This window comes from Echeneis naucrates, chromosome 12 (assembly GCF_900963305.1).
Source record: "Echeneis naucrates chromosome 12, fEcheNa1.1, whole genome shotgun sequence".
In the NCBI taxonomy this organism is placed as follows: domain Eukaryota; kingdom Metazoa; phylum Chordata; class Actinopteri; order Carangiformes; family Echeneidae; genus Echeneis; species Echeneis naucrates.
Genome location: NC_042522.1, coordinates 6,064,926 through 6,079,982, shown reverse-complemented (window position 1 = coordinate 6,079,982; position 15,057 = coordinate 6,064,926). Strand labels below are relative to the sequence as shown.

Below are 15,057 nucleotides of genomic sequence, written 5' to 3'. Positions count from 1 at the left end.
TATCAGGCACTAAAGCAAAGCCAAAGACGATTCTCAAGAGAGTACACAAAACTCTGCATCACACTGTATCATCTGTCTGCGCCTTCGGATCAGCGTCATGACTCACCGGCTCCCCTGGCAACACATATTAACATTTCGTTCTTTTACTCAATCCCTGACTCTGCAAATGGATGGCTGTCCTTCAGATGCTTTTCACAACCGATTCTTTATAATAGATGAGATTTTTTTGGCCGATTCACAACAAGTCACTGGATAATAGGGGAAACAAAGAAAGTGAGCTGGAGAGAAACAAACAGAGGTAGTGTGAGCTCTTTTTCTGAGCGTAACAGTGGAATGTTTCAGTGCGTTCAACCTTATTCCAGACTACAGGTGTGGAAAACGGTGGACATCGATGCTGGATCAGTGGACTGTGGTCAATATGACCATGGTATTAGTGAAGATCTGCAGGGACGGAGAGAGAGAGATGGACGGAGGTAGGGAGATGGAAAAGGGCAAACATTGTGCACTGGGGTTTCCTGTGATCAGGTAATGAGCTTGAATCTGCACACCAAGCTGTAATTCAACATTTGGTATGGCATGGTGCATGAGCCACACGGTGCATGAGCCAGAATTTAATCCAAATATTAATGGCTATCATCAATGAGGTTTTAGGATGAGCTATTTGCTTTAGAGCAGAAAAGGCAGAGACACTGTGCTATAAGGCGATAGCACACACTCAGGAAGATCAGGCTGAAGATCTAAACAAGCAGTCATCTGTTAGCTTACAATCTATTATCATTTATCTGGTGACCTCTGCACTCAAAATAGTCAGGTCTGACCTCACGTGTTCTACATTTTCCGATTCAGCATTGGAGATGTAATTATTCTACTTTTCACATGCACACTGACGAATCAAGCATATATGTCTACATTAACAAATTAAAAGCACCAAGCGGGGATGAAATAAAGCGGTAAAACCATGAAAACAAAGTTTATAAGGCAGGAGTTAAGAGAAAGAAAAAAAGACAATGATGATGACATAGCATGGTTTGGGGACAAACCGTGCTATAAGACACAGAAAGATAGCTGATGGAGAGAAGCACTGAGAGCATAGAGGAAAAACAAACAGTTGCTACATTTTAGCTCCTTCCATGTAGAGTTTAAAATTGAATTAGCAATGAAGTATTTATACAAGTGCAGCATGGCTTTTCCAACCCAATGCTTCAGTACAGTAGAGAGCAAGAGAGGATTGCAACCAGTTAGGAGACATGCAGTATAGTTGATCTGTATCTGTTTTGTTTTGGGTTTTTTTCCCCCTACATAAACATATATGTACATGTTGTGGACGTGGTGACACATTCAAATCCAGAAATGCAAGCTCATACCAAGTGGGTGAGGAGGAATATAGAATTATAGTGGGAGGGCGGGGGGGTAAAGTTCCCAGGAGATGATGAGGATTTAGAGCTGACAGAGCAGAAACACTCAGTCTGAGTTCTGGCTGTCTCCCTTTACCGTCACGTCCCCACTCCTGCTGCCACCAGCGAATGCTGATGCAAGCTCTCTCAGATCAGATAGTGTGAAGTGATACCAGTCAATGAATGGCAGAGATGTTCGGCAACATCTGACGTTACATTTTGTCATTTTCCGTCGTCTAACAGCTTGGATATCAATACTATTTACATTCAACATTTCTCTCTAATGCCAGAATTTGGATTTTATCTAATATGATAGGGATGAGCGTGAGAAGACAGAAGCTATTTCATCAGGCCGCAATCCCAATGACAGAGCAATCCTTCACATCATGCAAGTGGACACATTTGAAAAGAACACATACAGCTCATCAGGTAATTTTCAAACTTTTCAAACAGGTAATTCTTTTCAAATCAGACAAAGGTAACATGAGAAATCAGTGAATTTAACAGCCACCAGTCAGCGAATATGCTTGTACTGAGCATTAGATAGACATCAGTGCGGTTAAGACTGAGCTCATGGCTGGCGCTTTAATATGCAAGTGAGCACAGGCTGTTTAGTACATGTCAGTCAGGGAACAAATACGGTGCAGGAATTTACTCATCACCTTTCTGAAACTGTCTCCAACCAAACTGAACAACATAATCTTCAACACTGGGGAGTTTATTGCAGTGCAATTTGATTTACTTTAATTGGATCATATTGCACAAATTTCTCCGTAATAGTTATTACCGTGAAAATCCCAATTTATCCAATTCAACTATGTTAAAGGCCCAAGATAAATATGAAGTAATAAGTACATATTTGGGCTGCGTTATTAAGCCCTTCGAACTGTGTTTGAATGTGCAATGAATATCTGATCACACCACAGCTCTGTGAAATCCTGGATGTTTCATCATGCTCCGTGTCCATTAGGCAGCATACATATAGCAAAGTATGTTTAGGCCGGCAGAGGAAAGCGATTGAGTCAGGGTGTGCCTGAGAGCAGCTCCTGCTTCAGTGCATTAGTGGGCTCCTGCAGGCCGCATGATCCATGTGGACCTTGTGGAGCACTAATTCCATTACATAATGCCCAGCTCCAGCTCGAAGGGTGTGTGCAGATGTGTGTGCTCTTTGCCTGCATATCAGTGTGAGTGGCATCATGCCAGTCTGTATCACATTCACTCTTCCTGTTTTAATTCTTTGGCGTTAACAGTGCTCACGTACCAATTTTCCTAATGACCTGCAACTGCATCATTAGTACCATGCACAAACTCCAAGTAGGTCAATCATGTAAATCAGACATGTTTTGTAACTGTTGATTATTTTAGATTTCCCCCTTGATGTGAAATAGAGTTAAACACATCACAAAAAATCTACTGTCTGACTTATGTTTCCATACTGATGTGGGCTTGTCATTGTCTCATAAATTCAGACTATGCAGAATAGTCTGAGAGTGTTGCGAAATTCAACAAGATTTCCCCCTCCCAGTATTTATTATCTGGCTGGTTATCTGCGCAGAGAGTGTTACCCCCGACCGGGGCACGCCCTCATCCATCTCATCGTCCCTTCATCATCCCGCCATTTGCTGTGTCACCCTGTAATCACCACGGTAACATCCGTCACTTCAGAACACTTGCTGACTGCTGACTGACCCCAGGGTCACAATAAACTTCCCCAAAAAGATTTACAGCTTTTGCTCCTCCCACTGCATGCCAAGGCTTCGTGCTGGTTGGCCTTGCTAGCAATGGTGACGGATGCTCTGATTACCTGGTTCAGGCTGGTAGATGAGCTGTGACTCTTCAGGAACTCAATGACTGCACATTGATCTTATGGGCCATCAGCGCAGTGACTCTCTGACCACAGGAATGTTCAACATCTGTTGCTGGTGGTGTCCATGCAACAATTTATACACATTTCATGCAAACCTGGAGAACATAAAAAAAAAAAACAAACACTAAAAAAACATAATGTTTTTTAACTCTGTAACTGTGGCTTGACTTTCTTGTACAGATGTATTTACTTTTAACAATGTCTTAAATGTGTTATATTACCATTGAAGGTACACAGTCATAAGGCAAACAAACGTTTAGAACTAAGCAGACAAAATGATTTTCCTCGTACTTTCCGTTTACTATCAATGGTGTCAGATAAGGCCTGCTTGTCAAAAATCACTCTGATCTCCAGATAAAAACATGTGACAGAGTGGAGTCCCGGATAAGCCCGGAGAAAGGCCTGATAAAAATTGCTTCAATTCTGGAACCTTCTTATGTTTGAGCAGGACCAGCTCGTGGCCAATATCAGATGCAGGACCAAGGCAGGTGCTCAGCTAACACATGGTTGTGGTGTGTAGATAGATGAGGAGCTCTGGTCTCCGATGCAATGTAATCCAAAGATGGCAGGTAAATATAGCCTGTGGCTGCTTGGGGCTTGTCTGAGTGCGGCTTTTCCTCTGCTCGACCTTGGCTCATCCTTCCCTTCCTTTCCTCCAAGGGGATGAGAAGGCACCAGCCCATACTACCACGCTACTTATTACTGTTGCCTTACAGGAACACATATATAAAGCCTCTAAATATGTTTTCATGTAATTTCAAATTGTTCATGTCGAGCCTGAAACTGAGCACATAAAAGTATTAGACCGCAGAATAAGATCGATTCATGTAGCTTGGAATATGCTATCTGAAGTCAGTGACCAAAACAGAGCTGTGAATGATTTGTGAGTGAAATTTTGATATATTCCCTTGGCAAGGGCTCTAAATAAAAACTGATGTTGCTGGTAAATGCATATATACTATATGCCAACACATTAGTCAGAAAAATGTATGTGTGATTTCACACAAGAAATATAAATACATATGTAAACGTCCTTATGCACTAGAATTAGTCCCCTCGATTTTAGGATATGTGCTATTGTATGAGAGCTTAATCTTTATGGTCAAAAAGAAACATACTTTCCTTATTTTCTCCCCCTCTCCACACAAATGCATAGTAAATTGAAGTATTGTTTTCAACCACCTCTTATGTCCAATCTTTGCCAACACACAGCTCTGTATAATTGCATTTCTGTGTGAGTCCACAATGATTTGAAACCAAGTTTGTAAAGATTAGAAACTGCCAAAGGAAGCAGCTGAGTCTTTAGTCTTTAATCAGTGCTGCCCTATTACACTTAAAAGTTGTCAAAAACAACAACAACAACAACAATAAAACAAAAAACAAAAAAACAGAGATGACCAAAAGCACAATCTTCTATGATTTCATATTCTAACCTCTGGGATTCTTGTATTTTAAATGATCTGACTTGAATAAATACATCCAAATTAAATTGTTCATGTGGTCCACATCACTGTGTGATGCCAAGTAAGATGAGGATGTTTTTCTCCCGATTGGATGGGAGTCTTTCCACAGCACACTGCAACAACAGGAATTACCTAAACGATCCATTTATTTGCACCCAAAGCTCTGGAATATAAATTCCAACATGGATAAATTTCCCACTGCTCCACATATTTTTGGCATGCTTCATTTATGCAGAGGATGCAGGTTTCAATTACTGAGGTTAGGCATCACTATGAAGTTCTTCTGATGTAATTTTTTGTGCTTGCTGTTTAATGTGAGGACACAAATGGGCAGGGAGGCAAAGAAATACGGAGGGACACAGAGGACAGTTTTGGCTAATTAGGGTTGGGTATCCATAAGGTTACATAAAAGTGGAATGAGATACCCTGAGGCACTGCTATTTGACACACACACACATATTCACATGCAGCCTCTCTGAAGAGGCAAGGCAGCACGCACACATGCGCACACAAAGTGCACACAAAGTGCACACAAAGTGCACACACTATCCATTAGCAGATCTTTGGACCCACTGCATTAAGAGCAGGCCTGAAGGAAATAAGGAAATGTACGGGGCCAAAAGCCCCCCGCTGAGCTCCTGCAATAAAAGGTTTCATGTCCCAGACTGGTCTGAACATGAACCCCAACAATCTTGAGAGCAATTTGAAGTTGATCTGACATTTTCTTATATTTCTGCTTTGATATGATCCCATTCTTATTGTTTATTCTCAGCAAAGTCATGTCATTCTTCACCCCAAAATAAAACATCAATTAATCATTGACATGAATCATATCCCAGCTGACTGCAAGCAAATGTTGGTTTCAAACTTATTTAATGGTGTGCTCAGGTTGAACTCTAATTTGCATCCTTTTGGTAATTCCCAAGACCAAATCTGCAGAGACCAGATTTGATAATTTAGCAATTGATGTTGTACTCATACAAGTTGTGTTGTGATGCTAAGGATCAGTGCTGATACGGTATTTTAATGGATCAGTCTCAGCTGAAAAGAAGCAGATGAAAATCCACTACTCGCTTTACTACAGTGCACTTTGTTGTTTGTTCTGTCTGCTTGTAGAACTGCTCTTCTTCACCACAGACCTTCGGGATTAGGATCAAGTGGCCTGTGAAAAACAGGGTGCGCCAAATTTACTAGTTCAGCACTTCAGTGTGTCACATACACCTCTCGGTCAAATTTTAGGAGAATTTAGGGAATCACTTTGTTGTGGACTTTGACTAGGACACTTGATGGGGACAGCCCCAAGTCATAGTTTCACACATCAAATACAGTTATAGGACTCTTGTGACTGATGAGGGGTAAACATACAACAGGAATCAATGATGCTAGACATAGGAGCTGCGTCGTCATCTAGTGATCCATAGTGGTTGAGTTACAGCAAGCAGAGCAAGAACACTTTACTGTCAATGCTTTTCAGCAATTAACCCCACAGGTTATTGACATAAAGCATTGGACTTAGCTGTGTTACAAACAACCTGCTGATTTCCTCCCTCTGGGATAAGCAACAAATACACATACTCTGCGGTCTGAGAAGAAAAATATGAATGTTGATTTACAATGAATCTGCAGGAATCTATGTTTACTGTCACCTTGTAAGAACAGGACATATCAGACTATCAGGACAGATAACAGTGCTTCCCCTAACAAGGCACTCAAATTTACACCTCTGCACAAAAAATACCATTTAGCTTTATTATGTATTTCATTATGTGATTTCTCACTTTTGATGCTGTTGTTGTTTTTCTTCTTTTCTTAAGATTATCAGATTATTTCCCCTTATAGCTGAGGTCAAGGATCTATTTCCAGCCCGCTGCAGGATTCTGTAGCTGTATGACATGCACCTTCACCAGCAGAGCTACGGGCCCCTGAACTTGCTTTTCTAGCTGCATTACTGTCCAGTCTATCCAGAGATGTCAGAGGATCTCTGCTGGCACTATAGCGGATGACCTTTGTGCAATGGGAGGAGCAGGGAAGCGAGATGCCATACTGCCAAGTTTGATTTACATCGAATGGAGCTAATTAACATCCCCAGAACATTAGGACCTTCCTGCGCCTCTTCGTTCCCTCTCTGTCTCTTTGGCTGGTCTCCTCACCCCTTTTTCAGAGTAGATGACACACAGGAGCACTTAAGTACATATTTTTTGATGAACTAACAAATTGTGCTTGTAGTTATTTCTTACATTTCACTGATTCCAGAGGAATTTACAAAGCATCCCAGACCTTTAACGAAGTAGCTAGGTAAAATTGAGTTCTTCGTCATATGACCATGAGAGAGAGCTTAAATAAAAGGACTTGATTGATTCCTCAAGGGGAGAAAATGCACGTAGTGAATGCTAGCAGCACAAAGGCCAGTGGCTGGATAGCTGAAGTGCAGCAACATAAGTGAGCACCCACGCTGCATCCTTTCTATTTCATACTACAGTAAAAGTAAGGTAAAATAGCTATATGTCAACCTTAGTTTGTCAGTTTGTCCCATCTGAGTGTCATTATGGTGCTGTTACAGATCAAAGGTCCCTTTTGTCAAAACGAAGGACCAAAAAGTTCAGTGTAAACCTAACTTCTTGGCACTAGTTTGTACATCACTTGTCTGTATTAGGATGCTCCATTAATGTTAATGTTTACACTTTAGGTTTTCAGTGTGAATAGAATTGGTAATGCTCAGTATTTATGTTAACATGGGGAGATGAACGCTGGTCAGTTCTAAGTTTGGTTGATATAATTTCAATATGAAACACCAAGAAAAAAAAAAAAAAAAAAGCATGATTAACCTAAAATTTTTGATTTGAAAGAAGTGCAATGAATAGGACAGCACATGGAGGATATTACAAGTGGCCTATTTTTCTAAAAATATACCGTTAATATGAGTGACACTACCGACTCACGACATCGCCACATTTTTATCACTACAGGTTTCCAGTTTCATGAATGAAAAGCAAAGCAGCAAAACAAGCTGAACGTTTTGCTACAAGAAACCTTTAGCAAGCAGCCAAGGGTCGGCTCAGGGTCTGCTGGGGGTTCAAGCGGCTCTGCAGCCAAGACAAGCAACCTGGTTCAAGTTGAAAGAGCACAGAATTAAGAGAAGCGAGCTCACACTTCACAGTCACCCCAGCTCTTTCTGCAGATTCCATTTCCATTTGTACTGGCTCTTTTCCTTTGTGGCTCAGTCTTTCTGACAAACCCTTATACTCCTTTTACTCACAAGTGCATACACACACTCACATATGCACACACATTTAACAGGGTGAATATAAAAAGACCTGTCCTCTTGCCACTAACTCCATATAGACGTGTGCAGAGGGGAACAGAAAACACTCGGCAGCAGAATGTGTGTACGCATTATTATCACACAAACCAATAGTACTTTTTTTCGGTTCAACAAGTGGCCTACCTTTTACAATACAATGTATATTTTCATAAAGCTTTGCAGTGCCGCCAGGCATGACTGCATGGCAGCACAACCCAATAAAGTCTGCACCTCAAGGCACAGCCAGAGCAGGAGAAGACAGGGAAGGAGTGCAACGGAGGGCCGAACGGGAGCTCTCATGCTTACAGGAAGATCTTTTGCATTGCTGGCTTGAGGAATGGCATTTAAATGTTCATTTTTAGTTATATATAATCATTACCACAGATTTCACCGGCATCTGGCACCAGAAAATGGACAGATGGGTTAAAAAGGCATCTCTTAGTGGTGTGTACCTCCATCTTCCCCCTCCATTTTACATCTCTCCCAATGAAATAAAACCCGTAATATGGGGGAAGACACGAGATCCAAAGCCAACACAGTTTCATAGGAAGAGTACAGCATGAAGAGCTTATTAATGGTGATGTGATCAAATGCTCAAATTAACATGCATATGCAGTACACTGAACTCCATCAATATGAATGAGCTGCACCCCTGTAAGGCTGAAATTCCTCCACATGCATCTGATGTGAAAGGAACAATAATGATCTGCGCTTTTATTTCACAGCCTATACTGGTCACACCTCCAAGCGGCATACCGATCACCCCCAGTCCCCTTCTCCTTCCCCCATAGCTGCACACACAACCCGCGCCACAGCGTATGTGCTTGGCTGGTTGGCACCAGCTGAGGCAACAACCAACAAGACCAACTGTGTAATTGTACATGTGGAATCGCATCCTCTCCAGTCATGCACGATGGATGCAGCGAGGCAAGCCGAGGGTGGGGGGGGGGGGATGGATGTGAGAAACGCATCACCCCCCCCCCCCCCCCCGTCTCATGAGACTGTGAGCCGTACCTTGCGCCTGCGGTCCCTTGATCGGTTCCTCTTCTTTATCTTTTCCTCCTCCTTCTCCCTCTGCTCCTGGGCGGCGGCCTCCGCCAGGTCCTTGGTCTTGCGGAGCTGCTTGGCGGCTTGCGCCATGGTGCCGCTGCTTCCGCTTCTGCCGCTGCTGCTGCCGCTGCTTCAGTCGCCGTAGCTCCAGCCCTCCTCCCGTTTCCTCCACCAGGTTCCTTCTCCCGTGTCCCTCTTGTCCCCCGAGCCCCGTCACTTACTACTTCTTTTCTGGTGGCCACCACGACATATGTGTGTGTGTGTGTGTGTGTGTGTGTGTGTGTGTGTGTGTGTCGATGCTACAGCAGCCACAGAAAGATGCTACGGCTAGTGGTGCTGATGCTGCTGCCTGTGCCGCGGCTGCTACTCATCCAGTCCGCTTGCGCTGCGCTGAATTCCCCCCCTCCTCTCCTCTCCTCTCCTCTCCTCTCCTCTCTCCTCTCCTCTCCTCTCCTCTCCTCTCTCCTCTCCTCTCTCCTCTCCTCTCTCCTCTCTCTTTCCCCGTGCTCGCACAGACCAGTCACGCAGTCCTGTGTTGAGCACAGTGGGGATGCTACTGCAGAGCTTCTCAAATGTCCTCCTCTTCCTGCTGCCCTGCTTCCTTCTCCACAGTTTTGTGCTCTGCTAATGGCTTTCCTTTCACATTAGCCTTTGTTGCATCTTGCATGAGGTAAAGAAGAAGAAGAAGAGGAATTAGATGAGGGCGGTAGAGCTGCAGAATGCCTTCAAATGTGCTTTTTTCTTACGTCTTCCCCCGCTCTCTGACCGTGGCTTTTCCATGGCACCTCCCTCCTGGAAACAGATGGAGGGAAAGGAGTGGTGAGAGGGGTGACAGCATGTGAAACAGGAATGGATATCATCTTTTACTGAATATGCACAGCACTATCTGAGCACTTGCTTTTGTATGAAACGCTCATACTAAGGTGGCACAGAAACATGCTGCCATGCTTTACCACCCAGTTACATGGCTCATGTTTTAGTGTCAGAGGCAGACAGGGAGAAATAGCCATGAACAACATGATGGCTTCATAAAAACTGCATGTTCCCGTTCCCCTTTCATTCCACTGTTTTCCCTCTTTCCATTACGTCGGGGGGTCGTGCTTCATGCAGCAATTTCAAAGCGGATGAGTAAACAACGCTATGAACAGAAGACAGTGAAATTCAGATGGGAAAATTAGAGCGAAAGACGGTAAGTGGTCCATATTTCAGGCAACAAATTATATGATTTTAACTGCCTGGCTGTCCAAGCACAGAAGACTAAATGCATCTTGTAACCAAACCCAAATGTTCATGTAGTTTTACTAATTATACCTTAATTCAAAGACTTTTCCATATTTCCTAGACAGTTTTAGTTCAAAAGATACAACTTACAAACAAATTTTTAATATTTCAGTGCGAAATATCTTGAAAGTACTGCATGTGTCATCGCACTGTATTTTTTTTTCCAGACACATATTTTTCTTTCTGTGGGGATCCTACTCTATCATGCTTACAGACAAAGAGGACCCACAATGCTGACTCAGGCAGAGGAAGTAGATTTAGAAACCTTTAATATGGTTCAGGTCGGCACACAGGCAGGCAGAACCCTCACAGGAAACTGTTTCAGAAAATCACCAGTCAAACAAACAGGCAGGGTCATTTTCACTCGAATCACTGATGAGAACTAAATGCTGGAACTCTGTCAGAAGAAACAAGACGATCTGGCACAGAGCGAAGGGAGCACATACGAACACGCAGGAGGGGAAGGAGACAAATGGGACACAGGTGTGTCTCCCATGAGGGCAGGAGATGGTAACCACAAAGGAGGACATGGGGAGTGACAGGACAAACAGACTTACAGAATAAAACAGGAAGCAGTAAAACACGGACTGACAATTATAACTATCTCACCCTGACCTATTCAACATCAGGGCATCAAACTCTCTCCATTTCTATAGGCCCCTCTCTTTTCTGCAACCTCTTCTTTCTGTAAAATAATGTAATGTGCAGCGCATCCTTCTGCAAAGAGACCATGAGGAAAGACAGTAAGTACTGCACTTTCATAGATTCCACCTGCCACGAGATTAACACCAGATAAAAATTATTACCGTCTTTAAATGTGCATATTCAAAAGTGGACAGTAAACTTTAACTTAATTTAATTATAAGGTGCTGTACATTAAACATAAAACATAAACTACAACAGATGATACTGTGTAAAAACATAAACATATAAAGCACAGCTCGCAGCAAGTCCACTGCATGGAAGCCAAGTCAGGTTTTAAAAGAGGAGACCTGTCTTATGTACAAAGGCAATTTGTTCCAGAGGTTGGAAGCAGCAACTGCAAACGCTCAATCCCCTCTCAGCTGCAGTCATGTTTTAGAGACTCTCAGCAGCACAATCTTAAGGATAGTGGTGGAATGGAATGGTGGAAGAGGCTATTTAGACATTTAAAAGCTAATAAGAATATTTTAAAATTAACTCTGTACTACATAGGGACCCAGTGAAGAGAAACCAGGATGGGTAAGATGTGCTGGCACCTACGAGTCTGCGTCAAAAGCTATTCGGTCCAAACAACATGACTTCAGTCTTGTTCTCATTGAGACTCAGAAAGTTTAATGAGAGCCAAGCTTTGATGTCATGAAGACAATAAGTGACTGAATAAAAGTATTTCTGATCTGCACACTGCCTGTGTGCGTCTGCTGACCCGTCAACTGAATGCTTTAATGCATGAATCACAATGAGGACATCAATCAATTAGTTTATACCTGGGTGGGACAAGGATATCTTAAATCTCTGAAAATGACAAGGAACCCAGGTTTTACTGGTGATGAATGTGGGCCAAGGTTGTTGAGCTCAGACGTGTCAGCTGGACAGTAGGAATGTACTGGCAGTAGGGAAGAGGAACCTTTCAGTGCTGATGCCACTTTAATTAAATGATGAAAGAAATAAGAATCTGGCACAAATGAAGGTCTATCATTACTGCACTGGTCCAGATGCGATTCCACAGGCTCCTCGGTCAAAACAGTGGTGTGCTAAAAATGGAAAATAATAAATCTGTAAGAACTGACATTTGTGGCAAAATTATTTTGAAGTGAATTGGTAATCCATGCAGATCCATGCCGAGCAAAAGGAATAATGACACAGAAGGCCATAGGTTAAACAAGTTAAATAAGTTATTATAGGGTTTGACGCAGACATGGGAAACGCATTTTAACTAAACTTAATCCAAACAATTGAAACAATTAAATAAATAACATCACATTTCATTCAAAGTGGCCCTGTGATGGACTGGCGACCTGTCCAGGGTGAGCTGGGACTGGCTCCAGCACCCTCAGTGACCGGGAAACAGATAAGCGGTTGAAGACGAATGTGATGGATGGATTCATTCAAAGTACTTTTAGCAATGCTAAAACACATTTTACAGGAATTAAGTCAATTTAAAACAATAAAACCAAAAAGAATAAATGAAAACACATCAAGAAAACATGCAGTAAGTATGGAACCTCAAACGCTGAGGCAGCAACTACTGAGCAATGAATCAGTTGCTTGACAATATTTCCTGTATCATTTAATGGCAGGAAATAACTGTCGGCCATTCTGGTTTATTATTGCCCTATTTAGGTCTTGAATAGGTCCATTGTATGAGTACACTTACTTTGAGATTTATATAATCACAGCAGTACTATATGCCTGAATAATCACCGAACAATTATGAAATGAAGTACAATACAGTCACTTTTGAGAAGTAGACAATTTAGCATCGGGCTAAATGCTTTTTGCCGTTGAAAATGTTTGCTGTGTCAGCATGTCTGATATCTTTGGGTATGGTGTTAAACATTTTATATGCAATAAAGGCTTTGGCAGTGCCCCATATTTCCTCCAGAGTAACTTGTAAAGATTCTAAAGGACGTTGCTTGACCATGACTCAACGCTTTATCAGAGACAAGTGCAAAAATGAAATCAAAGAGAAACAGGGCAGCAGTGCAGTGGTTAAAGGAATACTGGATACTGGATTATCTTCATATTTTGTTGCAGCAGTGAAATCACACTTCATTACTCCATATATGCTACGGCATGCAAGTGTGATTTTTATTGCCAGAATGTCATGCTCCACATTCCTCAGTAGATTAAATTGTTTTCCTGTGGATGGTGATTCATGAATCAACAGTACTGAGATTTAAAAGCACATTGTTGCTATTTATGACCTCCGAGTGGCACTGCAACACAAAAAGCTGGTGCTTTTCTTGTGTTCTGTATTACATCGCCACCAGGTGGAAACTGGTGGTTACTGCAAGTATAAGCTTCATTAAGTTGAATACATGAGACTGCTGCGTATGTCAGGTGTTCCTTAAATGTATTATTTTGTCCTGCTTGTTAGGGCGTTAAAGCCAGGGCTCTTTTTTTTTTTTTTTTTTCAAAGCTTAATGATAATGATGATAATTATCATACACACACTAACTTCTGAATTACATATTTCTGCATTAAGACTAAATGTTAAAATTGTGTCAAAACTAAGCGGTGTTTTGATTCCTTTCACTGTCATTTCACTGTGCTGTTTATTAAATTGTTATTTCCATTTTTTGGTTGGATTCTAGTCTTTTTCAATTTTTTTTTTCAATTATTATTTCTGCCATATAATTTTTGTTGTTATAGAAATGCTTCTTTGACACCCCTGTTGTTTTCCACTGTAATTCTCAGCTATGTCACATGCCATCTGGCCCAACTCCAAAGCCTAACTCTGCACCCACTGGTCTTTGCCCTTGACGATGACTTGCACTTCCCTCAGCAAAAATAAATAAATAAATAAATAAATAAAAAAAAACAAAATCACACTCTGGGACACAGCCAGTACTGCTGTGTCCAATCTATGGCCATATCTGAAATAGGAGAGGTTGTCTTTCTTTCACCTTGATGCAAAGGGCCTGATGTTCTTGTAATGGACACATTCAACTGTTTCATTTCATTGTTTTTATTCACTAAGAGCTGCATGATAGGAAAAGAAAAGTAATGTTGAGAACCCCATAAGCCTCAAATGTACAATTTGGGAAAAGTATTATGAGCAGAAGTGGAGGGATCTCTTATGACATTTCTGTGAATGCGAATGTGTCTGTTGTTTGTTCTACTTCACATGGTGCTGACACAGAATTTAACACACTTGCAAGTTTGAAACTATAGATGTCAGCAAAGCGTCAACATTGGAATCAGACATGAACAGCTTTGTGGAGAAAGTGTTTGCTGGACATAGGAGCACACAGAGACCACCTACAGAATCACTTTTGTTTTATAGTTAACTGTAAAAATATAATAAATATAAATAAACGTGTCTCTGAAAGCTTTCCTCATTAAAGATTGCTCCGCAATAAACCTTGTGGGGGGTTGCCTGGCAAGCCCCAGTTACAGCCCCATAGCACAAGGGCAAGTAGTCCACACACATCATGGCCACGGAACTAACAAAAAGTTGCAAAGTGGCATTGTCAAATAAAATCCACTGCAGCCACAAGAGGGCAGTAAATCACTGGCGGAAAAACAGGCAATCTTAGCTCCTTCATGTGAGCGTCGCCTCAAATGCATATAGAAAGAAAAGAGCACTGATCTAAGATCTACGGAGAGGTTGTTTTAACCTCGACATAATTCGAATTGTTGTCTATTTTTAGACCCTGCCCTCCCTGACAGCACATCTGGCCCACCCAGTTGCCATTTCAAACTCCAGGCAACAGAAAGTCTTTTAAACCTTTAACACTTGCTAAGATTAAAGACCCTTACAAGACATTCTTGGTGATGTTCCTGCTCATTTGAAAGGATCATAGAAATTAGATTAGGGCAATCAATTCATGATCACATTAATGAAAGTAGCTTGAAGTAAAAAAACCGAACCCAAATCTCCATGTTCTTTTTAAACCTTACGCTGTGCGTGACTGCCCCTCCATTAGGGCCAATTGATTATAAGAACTGGGCATGCTAGACCCACTCTGTGAGATTCAAAGTGCTTTGGGGTGAAGA

At 41.9% G+C, this 15,057-nt stretch overlaps 1 protein-coding gene across 1 annotated transcript in view; it reads right to left on the bottom strand.

The window, feature by feature from the left end:
* The window catches only part of ank1b (ankyrin 1, erythrocytic b), a 51,885-nt gene extending 42,720 nt beyond the window's left edge, over positions 1–9,165 (bottom strand). The window contains exon 1 of the mRNA XM_029516414.1: positions 9,040–9,165. Coding sequence (XP_029372274.1) covers positions 9,040–9,165 — 126 coding nt within the window. The remainder of the gene's footprint in view (positions 1–9,039) is intronic.
* Between the last annotated feature and the right edge of the window lie 5,892 nt (positions 9,166–15,057).